Source organism: Tachysurus vachellii, chromosome 1 (genome assembly GCF_030014155.1).
Source record: "Tachysurus vachellii isolate PV-2020 chromosome 1, HZAU_Pvac_v1, whole genome shotgun sequence".
NCBI lineage: Eukaryota > Metazoa > Chordata > Actinopteri > Siluriformes > Bagridae > Tachysurus > Tachysurus vachellii.
The window spans coordinates 38,394,199-38,415,018 of NC_083460.1; the positions used below are offsets into that span (position 1 = coordinate 38,394,199).

General features: G+C 36.8%; 1 protein-coding gene across 1 annotated transcript; it reads right to left on the minus strand.

Moving 5' to 3' along the window:
* Window positions 1-785: 785 nt before the first annotated feature.
* On the minus strand, window positions 786-19,834 carry chrna7a (cholinergic receptor, nicotinic, alpha 7a (neuronal)). Its single transcript, XM_060865355.1, has 10 exons — window positions 19,730-19,834; window positions 16,980-17,119; window positions 14,841-14,885; window positions 12,460-12,569; window positions 10,862-10,941; window positions 9,738-9,905; window positions 7,800-7,994; window positions 4,129-4,215; window positions 3,247-3,356; window positions 786-2,503 (listed from the first exon to the last, which is right to left on the minus strand). The coding sequence occupies exons 1-10, from the start codon at window positions 19,782-19,784 to the stop codon at window positions 2,018-2,020; spliced, it is 1,476 nt and encodes a 491-aa protein (XP_060721338.1). The 5' UTR covers window positions 19,785-19,834; the 3' UTR covers window positions 786-2,017.
* Between the last annotated feature and the right edge of the window lie 986 nt (window positions 19,835-20,820).

The window sequence follows — 20,820 nt, forward strand, 5'->3', positions numbered from 1 at the left end:
ATTATCACAGTCAGTCAGCAGATGGCATAGTGAGATTACTTTATTGAGCCTTGGGTCACAGTAAACAAAGTCTTTCGGTATATATTTAACATTTTTATGTTAAAATCCAGTGTCTGGCAAAGCTGTGACTTTCCAACTTAATAACACTGGTTTGTGCTTCGTGAATTGTCTGAAAAAAGAGAGAGATGCTGATGAGGGAAAGACTGTTTATAGCTACTGTAGCGTGTCTGATGAGAAGCATTAACTTGCTTTGTATGTTATACATCTTTATACATTACTCTAAATGGATTAAGTGTATATTAGAAACATATATACACTATAATTGTAGATGTAAATTAGAATGCGTAATTGCTGTGGTATGAAGCATATAAGACTTTGGGATGTCATGTGATGTTACAGAAAAACATGTCAATGTAGGAGAGTTAACAGAAACCTTAGCTTTTATTAGGTTGTATCATGGCACAGTATACTTCATGCATATAAAGCACATCATGGAAACTATTTAGTTCCTGTTTTATGATGCGCTCTCGTATAGTTATTAGGTTATTAAGGAACCTCTAAGTGCGTGTATTGTGTTTATCACGTGTAGTACATTTCATTGCACTTCCATGCATTATCCTTTATCCTTCTTTCTTTCTTTATTTTTACCCTTATATCATTTTAAGGAACCACGGTGACTCTTTATTTTTCTAAGTTATAAAAAAATATGTTTATTTGTCACTCTACATCATAAAGGCAAGTTTGAAAAAAAGGAAAAAGGAAATTCAGACCTATAAAACTTCATAATGTATTATATTTGATTTTCCTTGCGTTTAAGTTTGAAAATTAAACACATCAACCACATCAGATACAAGGATACAGTGATCACTCTGCACTAAATACATGAAAATAAACTGAAATATTGCTTGATGTATTTCTTCAATGAAAATCATATAAATAAAAAATGCAGATCTTTATCAGTGTGTATCAAAGAAAAAAAAAGTCTATCTACTGAGTTTAGGTTATTGTGATTATAATCGATTATATGAATAGTTACGAAAACACTACACACATATTTCACGTTTTGTTTTAACTAAAAAACACCAGACTGGTAAGTGTTGCAAGTCATTTATTCTATTTATTACTAATTTCAGCTAAGAAATGAAATTTAATCAGCCAAGACAAGTTAAGACAAGCTTTACACACTCAAATAGCTCTACTGGGTCCTAGTAAACTCCTTATAAACAGACTCAAATGTTACCTTGTGTGACATTTCACACTGCTCTCAAAATACTTTATTCAGGGTTTACAATTAATCCTGACTCTTCATAACCTGTTGATTCACACGGTACATTCCTATCACCTGGCTTAACCATCATATTTGCATACTTGTGCCATCAACAAAGTCTTTCTCATGCTTTCGCATCAGGTAGAAACTATTGTTTCCCGTTTCCTAGTACAATAGAATCGTTGTTATCTTTTACAGGTTTCTAATTTGTTTTGTTATTAACATTATTATCTTTGTCGTGTAGTCGACCAGACGTTCGCTGATATCGAACTGCTACTAATTCTTCAGTCAGTTCTCAAATACTCTTATTATTTCTGACTGATGTACAATTTGTCCTGAAAAGACAAATTTCTGACCATAAATGTAGATATAAAGTCTCCTTTCCTCTAACTAACACGATTTCTGTCACCGTTTGACATTATATTTATCTTTTCGATTTTAACTACTGTTCACACGTGGCTGTATAAATCATGTGATATGAGGCACATGCTGTTTAATTTCTGATTAATTCTCATAACCCCGGGTAAAAAGCCGGTTATCTGCACAGTGTGAAATGTTCTTCTGCATGAGATTAAACACAGGGTTTAGAACGACCCAGGGTTATTCGCAGTGTCTAACGTTTTTCTTAATCAGTATGAGAAGCTGTGTCTTAGCTGCTTTAATTCATTAAAGGAAAAAAAGTGTCTATTTGATTTTGGCTGAACTACATCTCTGACTCGCTGCAGGAAAAACTACACACACACACAGTGTTTAAGTGAAGAAGTCTTTGGAAATGGCTTCGATGAAATTCGGGGCTGACATGAGGATGCCGATGGTGCAGAGGACGGTGAACATGGAAAAGGCCATGAGACATAAGCGGTCGATAACTGAGGCGGCAAACTTCCACTCGCTGCACAAAGACTCCTCTTCATCCTGGTCATGGAATCTCTTAGTAATGTAACGCACCTCGTCCAGGATCTTGGACAGCTCTGTGTCTCCCTGACCGCTGCTCACTGACGGAGCTTCTTCGGATGCACCCATGAGGCGTGCGCACACCACCCCAGAGTCGGGTGACGTGGCACAAGGCAGGCTTTCCATACCACGCAGGCCCATGTAGAGAATGTTTCCGTTGGTCGGTTCCACACTGGAGACGCTGCTGCGTGGACGCTTGTCGTGGCATGCTGAGCACACTCGCTTCTCGCCCGGCCTTTTCATCCGCAAGAACCAGGCGCACCAGTTCACCAGCACCACACGTGTCTGGAGAAATAAAAACAGAATGATAAAATTCTCTCGAAGAAAAGTCACAAATTTCAAAAAGGTCTAATCATGTGAGTCATATATTTTAGTTCTACTTGATTCATTCATTTTAATGTGATTTTGTTTTCCTGCAAATGATACATTTATTTTCACTAAAATTTCCCCTAAATGATTCTTTTATTTCAGATTAATTCTTCCCAAAACGACTCTTTTATTTCATCTGATCTTTTCCTTAAGAGATTAATTTATTTTCACATATTTTTTGTTATGATTCATTTCATATCACATGTAATTTCCCCGAATAATGAATTTATCTTAATGTTTTTCAACACATGATTCCAAACAATGTGTTCATTTTCAAATTATGTCTTTGTTATAATTTATTTATTTATTTATTTATTCTATTTTCCCATGATTCTTTTCACAGGATTTATTTATTTTATTGCTGCGTCCCCTCTCCCTCCCCAATGATTTATTTATTTATGCTATTTTCATTTTCCACCAAATGCTTAATTTACTTCCACATGATGTGAGCTTTAAAATTATATGTGATTTAATATGAAGAGATGTTGTTTGGGAACAACTCAACTTCGTCTCAGCTCTACAAATGTTTATATCTGGGTAACATTTTTGCTCAATCGTAATATATCTGGATTATTGTCTATATAAATTCTGTTATTAATAACATAAATAAAAAGAAGTAAAATGACATAGAAGTATTATTTTGATTAAAAACAGCTCACCCATCTTGGCATTTGTCCTCCATCGGGATCATGGTAGTGGTACTGTAGGACCCAAACTGTGGCTATTACCGACAACCCGACAATAACCATGGTAGTGGCAAAATACTGGGCTTGAGAGAAAGACACCAGAAGCACTAATTTATAAACATCCTCTATGAGAAATCACACATTTTATTCTCCATCCTCCATATTAGCATAGGATTAGTGCCACTCACTTCACCCACAAGTCCATCCTGAACGTCTCTCAACCCCAAAAGCTGCAGGTTATTATTCAGTTATTCACTGGAGCTTCAAATTTACTCACTCACTCTCACTCATTTTCTACCGCTTATCCGAACTACCTCGGGTCACGGGGAGCCTGTGCCTATCTCAGGCGTCATCGGGCATCAAGGCAGGATACACCCTGGACGGAGTGCCAACCCATCGCAGGGCACACACACACTCACTTTCATTCACTCACGCAATCACACACTAAGGACAATTTTCCAGAGATGCCAATCAACCTACCATGCATGTCTTTGGACCGGGGGAGGAAAACGGAGTACCCGGAGGAAACCCCCGAGGCACGGGGAGAACATGCAAACTCCACACACACAAGGCGGAGGCGGGAATCGAACCCCCAACCCTGGACGTGTGAGGCAAACGTGCTAACCACTAAGCCACCGTGCCCCCAGCTTCAAATTTAAACTACTATAAATAATTAAATAACTTCAGATAGACTGGAAAGAGTGAGGTGTGTACAGTAAGTCAGCATCAGTCAGTGTAAATCCCTCCTTTATTCGACTTCTAAGCTGTCGCTGATACAAGTCATGCTTGGAATTAGCTTTGTTTTCATTATATTCCTTTTTGCTCTAAATAGCCGCCTTACTGTATTAGACTTACCGATTAAAGGCACAGAGTCGGATGTCGCAGGCATGATTTCAGCCACCAGCAGCATGAAGACAGTCAGTGAGAGCAAAACTGTGATTCCTGGGAACGAAAACACTCGTTACACACACACACATCTTATTTTACACTGATGCGTTTTTAAGATCTGCTTTATTCAGGATAACCTGCAATTGCTCAGGAGTGGCTTGTGACCGTGCATTTTGGTTGAACGTGAAGACATTAAAATAACAGTTCCTGAATATTAATGAATTAAATGTTAACCAGATTTAAGAGCAAAGTAACGTTATATACAGATACTTTCAATGAGAATACATACAAACTTCACCAAAGAACCTCACAAATCTTCTTAGACATGCTTCAGATGGATCTAAAATTGAACAACGTCTTTAAACTGCTTTAAATTGCGTCATCGTCGGTCATCATTGCGCTCCGGTCTTCAACAGTGAACATCGGCAGTCTGTGGTGAACTCAGAAATGACTTTGATTCAGAAATGACAATTCCACTCGTCTATAAACTGTTGGAGGAAGAACGTTATTTACAGTACATTACATTATTTCCTGTCCAGTGCCACCCAAATGATGATGAGGTTCCCTTCTGGGTCTGTTTCCTCTCAACGTTTCTTTCATGCTTCTGTATGTTCCATTGTTGAAAACGCTATACAAATAAATTGAATTGAATTAAAATCAGACTTTTATTTTAAGTCTCAATTATAATGGTTTCTGGTTTGCCCTCAAAAGACACATTATCAGCCTGAATAGTTAAAAAGCTAGCTAGAAAACAGGACAGATTAAAATAGCTGATCACATCGTCTTCTGGTATATTCAAGGAAAAGACAGATTTTTAAACAACAATTCAATTGTAGACACTTTAGCAAGTGTGTCATAGAGAGAGAGAGAGAGAGAGAGAGAGAGAGAGAGAGAGAGGGGGGCAGCATTATATCTGCCCCAATAGACATCTAGTATAACTTATTGTAGTTCCCATTATTGACCACTAGGACTAATAACTCTGCTGTTCCAAAGGGATGCACTTATTTCCAGGGATTTCAGAACATTGTAACAGATATTGCGTCATCGGGTATTTGATAATCTAACCCTAACCGTAGTTTTTGGTTGTTTATTTGTTTTCTAAAATAAATCTACCTGTATGACTGTTTTGTCTTTCGTAGTATGCTCTTTTTTTTGAAAGAGGGCGTTTTTCCAAGACCTCCGGAAACACGCCCACTTACGTCGTGGTAAAGAAACCCCTGGAATTTAGTGCATGCCCTGTTCCGAATGAGGAGTTAAACATGGTGCTTTATGACTATGCAACATCCAAAAAAACAACATTGACTTAAACAACATTTTCTAAAATCATAGGTCGCTTAAAAGCAATTAAAAATGTATAGAACTGTAAAAGATTTTAAACATCATTTGCTGAGTCTCTGATATAAATGTTAAGTTCTCGACAATATTAATGAAAACTCACCTCGGGATTAAAATCCGAGAGTTACTCTTACGTTTAAAGCAAACTAGGCCCCAAAAGTAGCAGACACATAATTTAACCTTTAAAATTCTCTGTATCGATTCTGGAAGCCGCTGCCAATGAATGGCTCTGAGGCATGACATCATCCTGGCAGACAGACCACCACAGTAATACAATTTAAGTGTTGATAGAATGAAAAAAGTAATCAAACTTGACTACGATTTCAGACTCTGCCTGGTGGAGTAACGGCCGCTGTGCAGAGCACCGGCTCCTTTTGAACTTACTGAGACGGAAAATAAAGGTGTTGGTCAGGCAGAGCTCTCTACCTACATCGATCACAGACGAGACGTCTAACTCGACTATCAATCTCACTGCCGGTCGTTTGTCTCAGCCGGCAGAGCAGACTGCATAAATTGTCATGTACTCTGCTTGCTTCGGTGGCAGTTCTCCATGTCGCCTGTGACGTTTATAGGGTTTAGTAACGTCAGCAAAAAAGAGCAGCAGCAGTAGGTATGTAGAAATGAGCACATTATAAAGGAAAAGGTCTCACTTCTAGCAACGTGCAGCAAAACAGAGGGATCTTGTGAATAATCTATAAGCTTGCTGGCTCATTAGCTTTAAAGATGCACTGGTTAATTGTTCTTAGTGTTTCAAGCAATCGGATGGAAAGTAACAAATTAGATTTACTTTGGTTACAGTACTTGAGTACCAGGTTCACTTTAATGCGGCTTCTTCGTGTAATGTCAAATTTTGTTTTGTTTTGTTGAGTCCAAAGATTTTATTTTATTTTATTTTGAACCCCCTCAGAAGACTGTAAGGCATTTCAAAGACCACATATTCAGACTTTAAATTGTTTCATTTCAAGAGCCAATCAAGACAAAGCCTGATACTGAATGCTTAGTCAGCTGCAGCAATGTCTGAGACGGTGCGAACTAATCAGCTTCGAAGGAACCGGCACGATGATACGATGAAAATTCAGTGACCTAGTGGAGATATCGGCATTTCACAACCTGTCTATCTACCTGTTTTACGCTATAAAAAAGCATAAATTAACCTTAAGATGTCACTTCGATGTTCTGTGTCTGTTTAGCGGCCATCTTGGGAACACTGTCTTGAACAGTCACTTATTTTTTGTATTTAACTTGAACAAGGAGAGAACCATGTAACAGAGCAGATCAACAAGGAGGCATTACCTGGGGATGTGGCAGACTAATGGTTAAGGTGTTGAACCACAGATTGGAAGATCATGAGTTTAAATCTGAGGACCACCGAGTTGCCACTGCTGGGCACCTGAACAAGGCCCTTAACCCACAACTGCTCAGCTGTATAAGTGAGATAAACGTGAGCCGCTCAGGATAAGGGCATCTGCCAAATCCCGTATGTGTAAATTACGAATAGGGATTCAAAATGGCTTTCTGACAAAAAGATTTTAGACATAAGTTTCATATTTATGATTTCTAGTAAAACAACTAAAATACAGTAGGTGACTTCCTACCTAGAGCTGTTGTTGTCCAGGGTCGCTAAAGCAAATCATCCGAGCTGCGTAATTAATTTTGGCACAGGTTTTTACCGGATGCCGTTCCAGATGCAACCCACCTTGCACGGAGACATGACTCCCTGCCTAGTGGACTCATGACAATTTCCCTTCTGACCACTTTGAGCTGCATTGTGTGCTTTTGTGGACATACCTAATGTGTGCACCTGTTCTGTGTTCATCTCTTCATTAGTTTGTCTTTATATACTCGTATGTTCCGTTCTCTCGTTGTGACATAGATTCCTTTTTTCCTGGTTTTTACCTCCTTTATAGTTTTGTTTTTTAATCGTGACGGATTATCCTCGTTTGTTACTGCCTCCTTCTGAACTGATCCCCACTACGAATACTAACATTGATTTGTAAATGAATACGCTGAATGAGTGTTACACGTTGTCTGCATTCCAACAACTCTATTTTCATGACTGTTTCATAAGTATACAACAAAATCTGACCTTAAATCTCTCTTGACATTTCACACTTGCTGAATCTAAAGAACACCTTGACATTTTAAAAGAATTCATTTTAACACGGCCTTTCCTTTGTGAAAATCTAAGCTTTCTGCTATGGTGTAATAATGAAAGTGAACATCTTTGGTTTTTCAGGATCACTAAGCGATGAGGAAGCTGCTTCGCCGTGTGAGGTTGTGATGATTCTGTAGATTTCACTCACCGAGGGAGATTTTCTCGCCCGAATCCGCAGGCAGGAGGAAGACGAGCAGAGCCAGTGTAGAGATAAGGACACATGGGATGAGCAGGTTTAGACCGTAGTACAGAGTCCGTCTGCGCATCACCACCGTAAATGTCACATCCGGGTACGGTTCTTTACAGCAGTCGTAGAATCTTTCGTTCCTGCGACCTGGTACCTCTGAACGACAGTATGCCCTTTTTTACAGGGATATTTTGGCAAATCATCTTACAGATGGGAGACAAATGAAAGGAAAACCTTAAGTTTGTGAATCGGTTATGCTTTAGGGGAAACTTTGCTGAAATCGATTGACACCACTTGTTCCCTCCACAAATAAATGATCAGCTTTATCCTCTTTCACCATGAATTCAACCCAAGGGCACGAAGGCTCACTGGAGCAACGAGGCTAAATAATTTGCCCCGTAGCTACATTTCACTCCTAAGACAAGACACCTGTTCAAGGGATTATAGTAAATAAATCCACTTGTAACTTAAACTAAGAAATAGAGCTTCTTCTTGTGACATCGATTATTTGAAAAATAATTAACTGACCAGAATAAATTGTTTACTGAAGGTGATTGAATGAACTTGTTTAATACGCTCGAATTAAGTAATGTGCTTTCTGTGTTTCTTGGTCCCACAAGCTTCATATGTAGCTGCATGCCTACTCTTGTGACTTTTTAATAAAAGTCCGTCAACACGGATCATCTCTAATTCACGTCTGACTGTAGATAAGGACGTGAACGAAGATACTCTATTTATTTTGATTGCAGGAGCTTGCAAACTATCCAAAAACGTGAAAAATAGGCAATAATCATAATCTTTTGTCTATGTCCTTAGTCAATGAATGAAACTGGTGCAAAGAAGCCTTCATTAGCACCACATATACTGTACATTACAGCAGAGAGGAATCCTTTTCTTTACATATCCCAAAAGAGCTGGTTGGGATCAGCTATGATACAGCACGCCTTGCAAGGGCCTTGCTCAATTCCCCGACAGTGGCAGCTTGGCAGCGGTGGAGCTCGAACCCCAACCCTCTGATCAACAACCCAGAACCACTTGTACCATCACTGTCCCCCAGTGTAGTCTATAAAAGCATGGGTAAGTGGAAGCTCAGGGACTAAGACGTTGGACTACTGCTCAACCAGCTGTAAGTGTTCAAATCCCATGTTGTGTACAAAGCCTTTAACCCTCAACTGCTCAGTTGTACTGTATAAATAATTCAAATGTAAGTCTCTATAAATAAGGATGATGTCTGGTCTCTATAGATGTCTGGTTGTTGACTGGAAGGTTGGAGGTTCAAGCACCAGGACTGTCAAACTGCCATTGTTGGGCCCTTGACCAAGACGCTTACCCATCATGCTTTAGGGAGCTGTATCCTGGCTGCCTCTGCACTCTGACCCAAACTAGTAACAAGTGTTCTGTGACAAATAAATGCTTCACAGGATACTTCACAGTTAGGTGAGATACTGATACTATATTCTGACTGTGTCAAGTGAGAGGGACTGTGTGTAAAGGGAGCTGGAGTCTTTAGCGGTCATGTTTAAAGGCCATGTGGTGTTATGGTCAATCTAGTTTGACACTGATTCCAGCATGGACATGACAGATAAAAATACAGGAAACCAGCCAAGGATGAAAATCAGGTCTATTACAAATGGAACTAAGAAAATAAAGCTTATGAATACGATCAACAAGACTTCATAAAGAATTAAAAAAAAGGACTACATGGCAGGAAACTCAAAACACAGCAAACACTGGAACATTTATAAGAAAGAGGTTCATAAGAGGTGAGAAAACCCTGGAATAGAGCCATTTTGAAGCCATAAATAATTTTATATGCCTACATCTCACTGCTCTCAGATCAAAATGGTCTGATTTCAGGTCTGATTTATTTATTTTTTCGCTGATACAAATTTTTCTTACCTACTAGATCCCATTCTCCGTTAGCTATATAGCCTGTGATGTCAGCCTCAATCATTTGCAGGTCCAGAGACCAGCCGCCGTATGTCCAAGAGCCAAACTTCAAGTCGCACCGCTGGACATCGAAGGGAAACCACCGCACGTCGATGTGGCACGTGCTCTTAAAGATACCTGTGGAAATGGATGCATAATGGATTGAAGAAATATCTGTGTAATCGAACTTAATTCAATCCTCTTTGTTAGAAAAGCTATCTGAATATGAAAGCTGACCCATAAAAGGTGCAAATATTCAAATATGTGTAAAGAATTTTGAGGAATTTTTCTTTCTTTGTGTATATATTTCAATATGTTCAAATATGAAAACAATTCCAATATCAATACAATGGACCTGGTTAGTAAAAAGCTTTTTTGTTTGAAGCACCAGTTTACATTGATGCAACATGATGTTGACTGGTTCATATTTTCAATTCAATTGCAATTCACCTCACATGCTCTAAAAAAATACAAACCAGCGCTTTAAATGCAAAGTTTCTTCAAGCGATTATTTATTAATAGGTGAATATGAAATAATATGCTGTAAATTATAGTGTGAGCTTTAAGGAGGGGAAAAATAAATGATGATTCAATTAACACAACTGCAGAGAACTCCTGTGGATTTACAGAGAGGAGAAATGTCACAAGCTTGAATTAAACCAGACTAGAGTTGGTCATAAATTTAATTTATTGGTAGGAAACACGCATAAATCTCACCACGCTCAGACTCCAACCTCTTTCTGTATTAAAGCAGAGAGCTCTGAAAAAGCTCATACATACATACGCGTAAAGGCCATTGGGTATCACATCGTTAAAAAAAGAAAGGAGTAATTTCTGGAACATTAATTCTCACACGCGTTGATTTATCTTCCGGAGAGCTGAGTTCACCCAGGCACAGGAAGCATGGAGGAGCAAACCAACAGTTCGGACGTGTCCGCTCTCACACTTTGGGTGATCTAGTAACGTCACGATGCATCAGTGACCCTGCAGAGCTGTGCGACAGATCTACGCTGTCAAACGAATGCTAATCTGCAATCTGCTCTTTCGATTCCTCACACATCGTAACTGTAGGAAACAGAACTACTGTATAGTACCTGGTGGTAAGTATTGGCAAGCGCCGTTGGAGCTGACTAGCACGTTGGTGTGAAAGGTGGCATCGAATCGCTCGTCAGCACTGCGGAAAACACAAAGAGCCAACAGAAAGACACGTACAATAAGCAAAGCATGTTATTAGCAGTAATTTCTAGTGATGTTAGATTCTAATATCTATCAGTTGCTCAACTATTCAGTGTATTCTATACCAATGACACACTAACACACACACACACACACACACGCACTTAGAGGGAGATTTTGTCTGTAATTCCTTACACTTCCAAACCATCCATAACCCTGCCACGCTCTCAATCACTAGGTTATTGATCCAACACCCCTGGGTTGTTGTAGTCTAGTGGTTAAGATGCTTGAATACTGGTCAAAAGGTTGTGAGCTCAAACCTGAGATCCACCACAATGTCACTGCTGAGCCGCTGAGCAAAAGCCCTCAAATCTTAATGGCTCAGTTGTATAAAGTGGGATAAAAATGTAAGTTGCTCTGGCCAAATGCTGTAAACATGCACACTTTTTACAGCATTATAAAAAGTCTCTCAGTGCACATAAACTAGATTACAATGTATTTGCTCTGTACACTAAGTCACTATAGCCTTTTTAAGCCTTTATTATTATTATTTTTTTTTTTATGTTGCTGATGTTTTTTTTTATTTATTTGTCGTTTGTACTCCCGGTTTTCAGAATTCTTGTGACATAAAATTCTTTTTTGGACATAAAATGTAAGTTTGGCTTCTCCACTCACTACCATAGGAATGGACGAGGTTAAAATATTTAATTTTTTTCACGCCTGTTATGACGTGCACCCGTATACACCGTCGCAGTTCGAACTGCATCGTGTGTTGCTCTTGATTCCTTGTGCTAACGTTTCTATTCTGTGTTTTAGTCGTGTCTTGCCATTGGTCCGTTACCTAACGTGAGCATTCGTCTGTTCTGTGTTGGTCCTTATATATGAGCTATATATATTCTCAGCCTGTTCCATTTCCTCGTTTTCCTCGAAAATATACTGTATTTTATTCAAAAGTTGAACAGGATGCAAACAGGACTGTATAATCTCTTTAACACTTCTGTATAACACTTTAACCTTGTGATATTTTACAGTTATTGGAACTAAAACTCTTTGACATTTGGTGATATTTATTCCGTACAATAACTGTTTTCCTCCCGAGGTAAGAGTAGAAACACGACTCCTGATATAGACCGACTTATTGTGAACGTTGTAAAATCTATTTGTGAAGGTGTGATCTTGTTACTCATCCTGTTTCCTTGAGCATTGCAGTTCTTCTCAGGTTATTAATTACTGATTTATTCAGCATAGAGAACAAGGTGAAGGCGAGTTCATCTTAAAAAAATTCCATAAAGTGTACAGGAATACATTGACAAATAAGGCTAAACCTTGATTCTTTGAGCACACAGCTGAGGCTTTGTGTCCTTGCACTTCTTTCCAGTTCATTTCCCAGCCTACATTATAAACTCTGACACCGTTCTCTAGTCGAAAACTATTCGGCTCTTTTGGATACACAGATACAGATAAAAAATAAAGGTCAGGACTTCTGAGGTTGCAAAGACTGCTGTGTTTTACAGACCTGTTATATAGCAAAATGTCAGGTTTCCAAATCTGGCTATCGGGAAATCGGACGCTCGTCACGCCGGGATATTCCGAGACGTTCCATTTAAGGTAATGATCAAACCAGTACTGGAAAACAGCACAACAACAACAGCAGGAACATATCAGACGAATGCTGAACTGAAACTTAATATAAAACGCACAGAAATCAGATAAATGCAGGAGAGAAAATAATAAAATAAAATAAATAAATAAATAAACAAACAATAAAAATAAAAATAAATAAATTATATAGAAAAGTAAAAAATAAATAAACAAAAAAATAATAAAAATAAATGAATAAATAAAAATAAAAAACTAAATAAAATAGAATGTGTACACTTTGTACTATGTTTAAAATGCAGCTTAAAGCGCAACAGAAAAATACAGCAAAGAAATAAAATACAATAAAATAATATTGTATTTAATAATAATAATGTAATCTCAATCTTCATTCAGATGAAACAATAATAATAATAATAATACTAATAATAATAATAATTATTATTATTATTATTATTAGTAGTAGTATTATTAGTAGTAGTAGTATTGTTACTATTATTATTATAGTTTCATCTGAATGAAGATTGAGATTACATTATTATTATTATTATTATTACAAATAGTATAAATCTGGAACCAACTTCTTTGTGGATATTAATTGTAATTATAATACGTTATACGGATAAAGTTAAACTTTTTAACATACATTTTCTGTGGTATAAGAATAAAAAAACTTTCTTTGGCATTTTCTTTGGCATGGCTGGTTAAAGTAACCCCGCTCTCCATCACTGATTATTTACCTCATGTTGTATTGTGTTTAACTTTTTTTGCTGTGTTTAGTTCAGTCACTAAACGTAAGCAGCTCATCTAAAATAAGGACAAATAAGCACGACGAGCACACTCTTCCTCGTTAGGCTCTAAACTGTAATTCCAGCATCCCTAATTCCAGGATATGACACCGTGTGCTCGAATAAAGGTCAAAGCCATCCACAAGGCCGGTTTGTTTCTCACGCAAGGGACTGAAACACTTTAAGCTGATGGCTAGAGAACATAACATACATTGTCTCATACAGAAAGTCTCACAGTGGTGAAGTAATCAGCCAAATCAGACGCAATGCTTTAAAATGTGTAACAGGATATTATTTTACTGTCTATTAGTTTCTAATCAAATGTATTAAACATCTGTAAGCTCATAGGTACGTTGACACTCAGAGCTTTATGAATATGTAGTTTTTCATAAGTGTTTCTGATATCTAGAAAGAAATATCAAAATGGTTATTTAACTAGATATTAAACCCATTTTCGCTCTCTGAGATGCCGAGTGCTTGTACATAATCATCTAAAATTTGAAGTTGTTTATCTTCATCCAATAAAATTCTGTGTAAGATTATCAACAGAGGGAAAAACACACGTCTCACCCTAAAAGCCTACAGAGTCCTGACTCACTTTAGATCAGACTCACAGCCAGAAAATCATCCATTTGCTTTCACTGAATAAAAATGTCCCATGAGTCGGATTTTTATTCCATTTCAAAGGTAAAATGGTTTAAATCAATAGAGAGTTTAGTTGCACACAGGGTCATCAACAGACCTTTTTCTGACTGTGACCCTGACCAGACAGGTTACTAAAGCTCTCCACACAAAATCCGTGTCTGAGGTCCATCGTATGAAACTAAAAACCTTTCAGGCACATGAGTTTGAGTCCCATAGGATCTCTGTCCTGGCAGGCTTTCTAAACCTGAATGAACAGTGCACCTCCTATATCTATATCATACATATCTATATTTTTTATTTGTTTAGTGTTCGTATTTGTTACATCCGTAGCTCTAAAGTTTGTTTCCCAAATGGACTTTCGGAATTTTGTCCCAATACCCAAAACCGGAATTGTCCCAATATTTACGAGCACGTATTGTTTATACGAACACTCAGACATGTAACATATATCTTGCATTTTTTCGACTCAGGGTCTTTCACACTCCGTCTAATACTTTCCTCCGCATTGTATTATTTTCTTTTTTTTTTTTTATCTTTTTATCCCAAATATTCATTCCCATTCTTCTGAGATTTGTTTTCATTTCATGATTTGTTGTGCATGATATTTTTTCTCATCTCCAGCCTTTGTATTTGTTTCCATTTGTTAGAAATTTTTCCTCCCTTCCTTTTCTTCCCTTCCTTTTTTTTTCAAGCCCTTAGGATTCCATTCCATCACCCATAAAAAGGTAACTTTATATATCACTAACAAAGTCCTTATTATCCTCCATAAATGAGGGTGGTGGCGGATTCAAAAAAAAAAGAAAGAAAAAAAAAGAAATGTGGGTCTTAATGACCTACAACATAATGTATGATAAGATCATCTCACCAGCTGCAGCCATATGTTTGTTGTGAGAACTTGATTCTTCTCATCCTGTGCACATGGACAGAGGAATAAAATAATGAAACAAAGATATATGAAAGAGCATAGCAATCTTGCTCATATTATGTTCCCTACATCTTTACAGGCTCTTTTATGGTTAGGAAAAGGGATGTGCAATGCATCAGGCTTTTTATCGCTTAAACAATCAGACAAGGCTATTTTAAAACTCGAAAAGCACTGATGCTTTCTCTGAATCAGGACGCCTGCAGGATGATAAGCCTGTAGCGGTGTAGTTAACAATGCTCTTAAAATTTAATCCAATGTCAGAACCAGTGTTAGATATACCTTCACTTTGCAATGGAAAGATACAAAAAAAACAATAAAAAGAAAACAGGACCCTCATTAACCCCTAACATAACTAGCATTAGGTAATGTAGCTAGATTGTTAGCTAACCACCGGAGACTATCAGTGATGGACATGAAAGGACGTGTTAGTCGAATTTACTTCATGGATTTCTCAAAGATTATTTAACAACAGTTGAACCAATTGTAAAAAATAAAACAAAAAACAAAACAAGCAACACTTTGCTAGTCGTCACATACAGCTAGTTAAGCTAGCTAGCTTAGCAAGAAGGTTCCAAGACGGTTAAAAGGTCTAATCAGCTTATTATCAATCTTGTGATGTGAAGTGAAGTCCATCGTGTTTCTGACGTCCTAACAATTATAACTGTGATCCGTGAAACACTGCTTTTCCTTCATCTCCTATGATATAATGCAGATATACACTGCTAAATTTTATACACAAACATCAAATTTCCCTCCAGAATGTTCCAAATTAGCGACCAATATTGAATGCTAGTTACTCCGTTTTTTAAATATAACATTTTAACATAATCCGTGGACTTATTAGTTGAACCAAAGCTGATCATCAGGTTGAGTTTACTTAGATCTTTAAGGCAACAGTTAAACTTTCCTTTCCAAGTCAAACCATCGTGAAATATCTAACAGCGTAAATTACTTGGGATTTGTTTTTATTGTATAATATAACACTTAGCATTACATTAGCTGATTTATAGAGGAATATTCTATGATAATACAAATACATATCTAAAGTAAAGGTAATAGATCTTAGTGAATAAAAGGTTGTCCTTTTTTCTTATAAGAATAAATGACAAAAAAAATGAGCTTGAAGTAACTGAAGTGGTGTTTTTTTGTTTTTTTTTTGCACCATTCGGTAGTTTTTCAAAGGGTAGCTACCTTTAGAAGGTGATTAGTACTGATTAGTAAAATCAATAACAATTTAAAGCTAATAGCTCTCCAGGTGACATATGACTCGGTAACTATTACTTGGTTCAAAATGAAGCTCCAAACCATTTAACCGATTATTACTTACTGAGTGTTCATTAGCAGTTAGTAACAGTGAGATGATGTAATGTACATTCATATCACCACATTCATATTCCTATCATCAGTCATTGTATTGTAGTCACAGTACAGTACAGTACAGGTATTGCATTTAATTTCACTTCTATATTCCAGTTGATTTCCATTTATTCATTCATTCATTCATCCATTCATTCATTCATTCATTTTCTACCGCTTATCCGAACTATCTCGGGTCACGGGGAGCCTGTGCCTATCTCAGGCGTCATCGGGCATCAAGGCAGGATACACCCTGGACGGAGTAATTTCCATTTAATTAAATCCAAATTTATTTCACTTTTAAATTAAATTTTATTTCCATTCATTTAAAATTCATTTTACTTACAAACTTCATTTAAATTTACATTTATTTCACCTGTAAATTCCATTTTATTTCCATTAAAATCTATTTTACTTTCACATTTCATTCCATTTAAATTTATTTTTCTTCTAAATTCCATTTTATTAACTTTTAAATTTGACCATTTTAAAAACGTTGACTATTTTTATAACACAAACGCTAACACTGTCTATGATTGTATATGTGACAAATAAAATTTGATTTGAATTTGAAATTGTGTTTTAAGGCAAGTCACATTATATGTTGACGTATGAACATGTTACAATCAAAGCTCCTGAAGGACCTAAAAGCTACGTACAATGTTCAGCCCTGTTGCTTATACATCCCCAATCACGATGGCAAGAAATTCCAGCCTTTCTTACCACATCCATGATCTGCATCAAGCTGAAGCTGAAGTTTACTGTGAGTGACTGAGTGTCGTTAAACACAGGTCTCTCTAAAGGGTTGTAGTCTTTCATGAGGTCTCGATACAGCCTCCTTTGCTGCTCTCCTTGAATGGACGCTGCAAAGACGACAAATCAGACAGATTAATCATCCCGTGAACAAAAACACACTTTTCTCTGAGTATGTTTGAGCCGAGAGAACCGAGCTGGGCCTAACAAGTGTACAGTATGAGGTGGAAGTCTGCAGCATCAGGAAACACATGGGAAGCTCTTACAAATCAACACGAACAGCTTGAGCAGCTCGTTCGTATGTAAGCGTATTGATTCGAGACTTTCATCAGTGACTTTCTGCTTAGTTTCAGAGCTTGAAGCTTTATCAATCTTTGAGGTGATAATTCTCTACCAGCTGTCAACTTGTAAACCTCAAGAGATGTAGAAAAACGTCACAAGGCACTTTTTTTTTTAGCATTTAAAAGCCATTTGAACTGTGACATTTTTATTTATTTGTATTTGATGAAATGATTCGATTGCTGTTTTTCAAATTTTTTTCTAAAATGTTCATTCAAATATTTTAGCAATTCTGCAGTAACAATTCAATCAAAGGGATAAATACGCTTTAATATACTGTAGCTTTCTGTCAGATTTATATTTGTTTTGCTGGTATTTATTTACTAGTTTACGGAATGAGCCTCCATGAGTGTCAATGAGTGTCAATCCCCAAAATGGGAAAGACTTCAGTAAGGATAACTTGATACTTTTCTTCTTTTTCTTTACATTATATTATCATCAGTAAAAAGTCTCTCGAGTATTTTGTGGATTTTTGTGAATGCTCGAACCAAAAAGGCTTTTTTTTAATTACATTTTACTTTACTTGAAACCTACTTAAATTAAAAAAAGTGAAGAGGCTGAACAGGGAAGAAAAAAGCAAAGCTGGTTAGAGAATGATCTTTGTTTTATAGCTGATATAATGTGAGTGATAACATGGAACGTTCAAAGTCAATCAAAATTAAACAGTTAAAAATGACATGTAATTGCGATTGATGTAAAACACTTAGACTGACTGTTTAGTGAACACCTTCGGGCCATGCCACATCACACAAGCCCATCGTTGATTACTTTCCTATAACAGCACAACCTGAGTGTTTTCTTTATTTGTCACTCCTTGAAAAGGCAAAAATGTTGGCTCATCAAATATCTGTGAATACTTTTTTCACCAAAAGTTCAAAAGGCCATGTGGTTCTCATGAGTTCTTTTACAGACGGCCACATTCGAAGTCAAAATACAGGAGAGATGAAGGCTTGCTTTGTATCAGGATAAATTCCCTGAAGAGTTTGACCATTCATAATCAACTCTCACCCAACCATCTGTGAGATTAGATCAGCATTTTTTTTTGGATTATGTCTCTGTGATTCATCCAGAGAGAAAGAGAGAGAGAGAGAGCGAGAGATAGAGAGAGAGAGAGAGAGAGAGAGAGAGAGAGAGATGGTAAGATCGATCTGATGTGTTGAGAAAAGCACAGACTCCGTATACGGAGACACAGCATCAGCTGTAATTGCAAATTAAATCTGAGGTTAGTCAGATGAACAAAAATGGAATGGAGTGTCATCTGTAATAATAATAAAAAAAGAAATTCTCTGTTGTGATTACAGACCTAACACAAAATCATTTTTGAAACGCAATTACTAAAAAGGAAATGAAGGGAATCATTTTTTTCCCCAAAGCACTCATGTTAAAAAAAAAAAGGAACTTAATGGCTGTGTTAGTTAAAGGCAATTCTGTATATTGATCAAACCATGAAGTGCAATTCAAATTAAACAGTTAACAATTTTAACCCAAATTTTGAGATCAAATTATTTGATAAACCAACAAAGCAGATTGAAATGTCTGAAAATGTTGTGTGTGTGTGTGTGTGTGTGTGTGTGTGTAAGTTCTCTGTTGAGACGTGTACGGATTTTTATTGTACAAAGCCTGAAATGTGCAAAAGTTAGTACACCCTTTTAAACGGAAGTTCTAGATACACATAAATACAGTTGGTGCGTTTGGTTTCCCAGAATTATTATATGAAATCTTTTATTGACATCCTTTTTTCTATTCTAAAATTTTTCAACACCAACTCCTTAGGTCAGATCTCTGATTTTGATTTATAGTCTTCCAAAACGACTCATAGCAATTTTCTGAAGTATACAAATACAGTACATAAGTGACTATGTTTATGATATGAATGTGCTGATGAAATAACTCAGAACAGAAAATAAATGCAAATAATAACTGGACACATAAAAAATTGTCTTTAAAAACCTAAATAAATACTGAATTTTTATGATTTTCTTTTCATAAAGTTGATTCAGAAACAATATAATCAGCCTTAAGTGCATTTTAAGTGGCCTCAGGCTTTTAATGAAGCAGCTTGATTAGTCTGAGATCTTCAGCAATCATCAGAAATTACTGCAGGAGAACAAAATGCGTTTCAATCCAAAGTTTTGTGTTGGTTTGGAGAATAAAAGACGAATAAAAAAAAATTTCTGAAAGACTGCAAGACTAGGCAGTGTTTAGAAATGATGAGTTTTTAGCTCATGAATGATTACAAACTCAGACATCTTCGTGTAATACAGGATGAAACACTTTATTTATGTCGCGTTTTGAAAAATAAGCATTTTGCGCTTTTACGCGTTTTTTGCGCGTTTTATCAAAGTGTCATATTAAATCCAGCAAACGTTTATTTTACTCACCCCTCCACAGACATGTAGTGATTACCAAACAAAGCGCAAAGCCACAAATTCCCATTTTAGCCTGGAAGGAAGAAATTAGGACTGGGGAAATATCCCGAATCAGACCCACTCCTCCTTTAGGGATGGAAACGCTCGTAAATGCTGCGTGGATGCGGTGTGAAAGAAGATTTAAGTGCATGAGGTTGCCAGATTAAAGCTTACATCTCCAAAACAATCAGTATTACCATCCTCCCATTTCCCAAATTTACGATAAACAGTAACAGACTGTGCCAATAAGATTTAGTTATGATATTCTGGTGAGTTGAATATTTGTTCTTTTTGTTCCAGTCATTTTTCTTCCAAGCAATATAATGGACGTCAATACCCAATCTGGCAACCCGAGAACATCAGTAGAAACCCTATAAGGCTACTTACTCTGTTGGTTAATATTTAGCTCATCCCCTTTAGTGATTCTCTATTAGACATTTATGCGCGAATTATTGACTGCAATTATGTAAGGAAAAGAAAAAGAATCCTAAATGAACGACGTGGAAATGGATTATTATATTATAGAACACGTGATTTTTAAACTCGTGCATTACTCACAATACAATGCGACTATCATTTAATTCCATCACTTAGTATTTAGTCCTTGCTTCATGTCTGTGATGCAGCAGCGCTTTATTTCCTTTAGTCGCTCCAGCTTCCTCTCCTCCTCATCTTAGCTGAATAGGACCAGTTTACAAGTTTTATATTTCAGTCATTTCTTCTACTTTATTCTAAAGTCATCTTATTATGTAGCTTTGTAAAAGCCAACATTCTGTTTTTCTATTTAAGCTTAGACAAAAATTTATAAAATTTAATGCGGCCTAGGGCTTTCGAGCCACATGAACCAAATTCAGATATGTTGTAGTACCTGGTCTGAAGTTTGTTGCTATTACTTTTCTAAGCGATCCGAGTACTGGTACTTCCAGTACCGGGTCTCAAATTGGTATTTTTTCCCATAGACTCCCATTATAAAATTTGGAGGTTTCGAACTATCTACACCAAACTCGACCAGCTCCTTTAGTGTGAAACTCTGAACAAACTTTTAAATTGGTGTAACGACTGTG

Bases quoted from the DNA above. Each gene is read 5' to 3' on its own strand.
- chrna7a (XM_060865355.1), bottom strand. From the start codon at position 19,784: ATGGGAATTTGTGGCTTTGCGCTTTGTTTGGTAATCACTACATGTCTG. The intron at 9,906-10,861 runs GTACTATACAGT...CCATTTCCACAG, and splicing joins TTGCCAATACTTACCACCAG to GTATCTTTAAGAGCACGTGC. The intron at 7,995-9,737 runs GTAAGAAAAATT...ACTGTCGTTCAG, and splicing joins CGGAGAATGGGATCTAGTAG to AGGTACCAGGTCGCAGGAAC.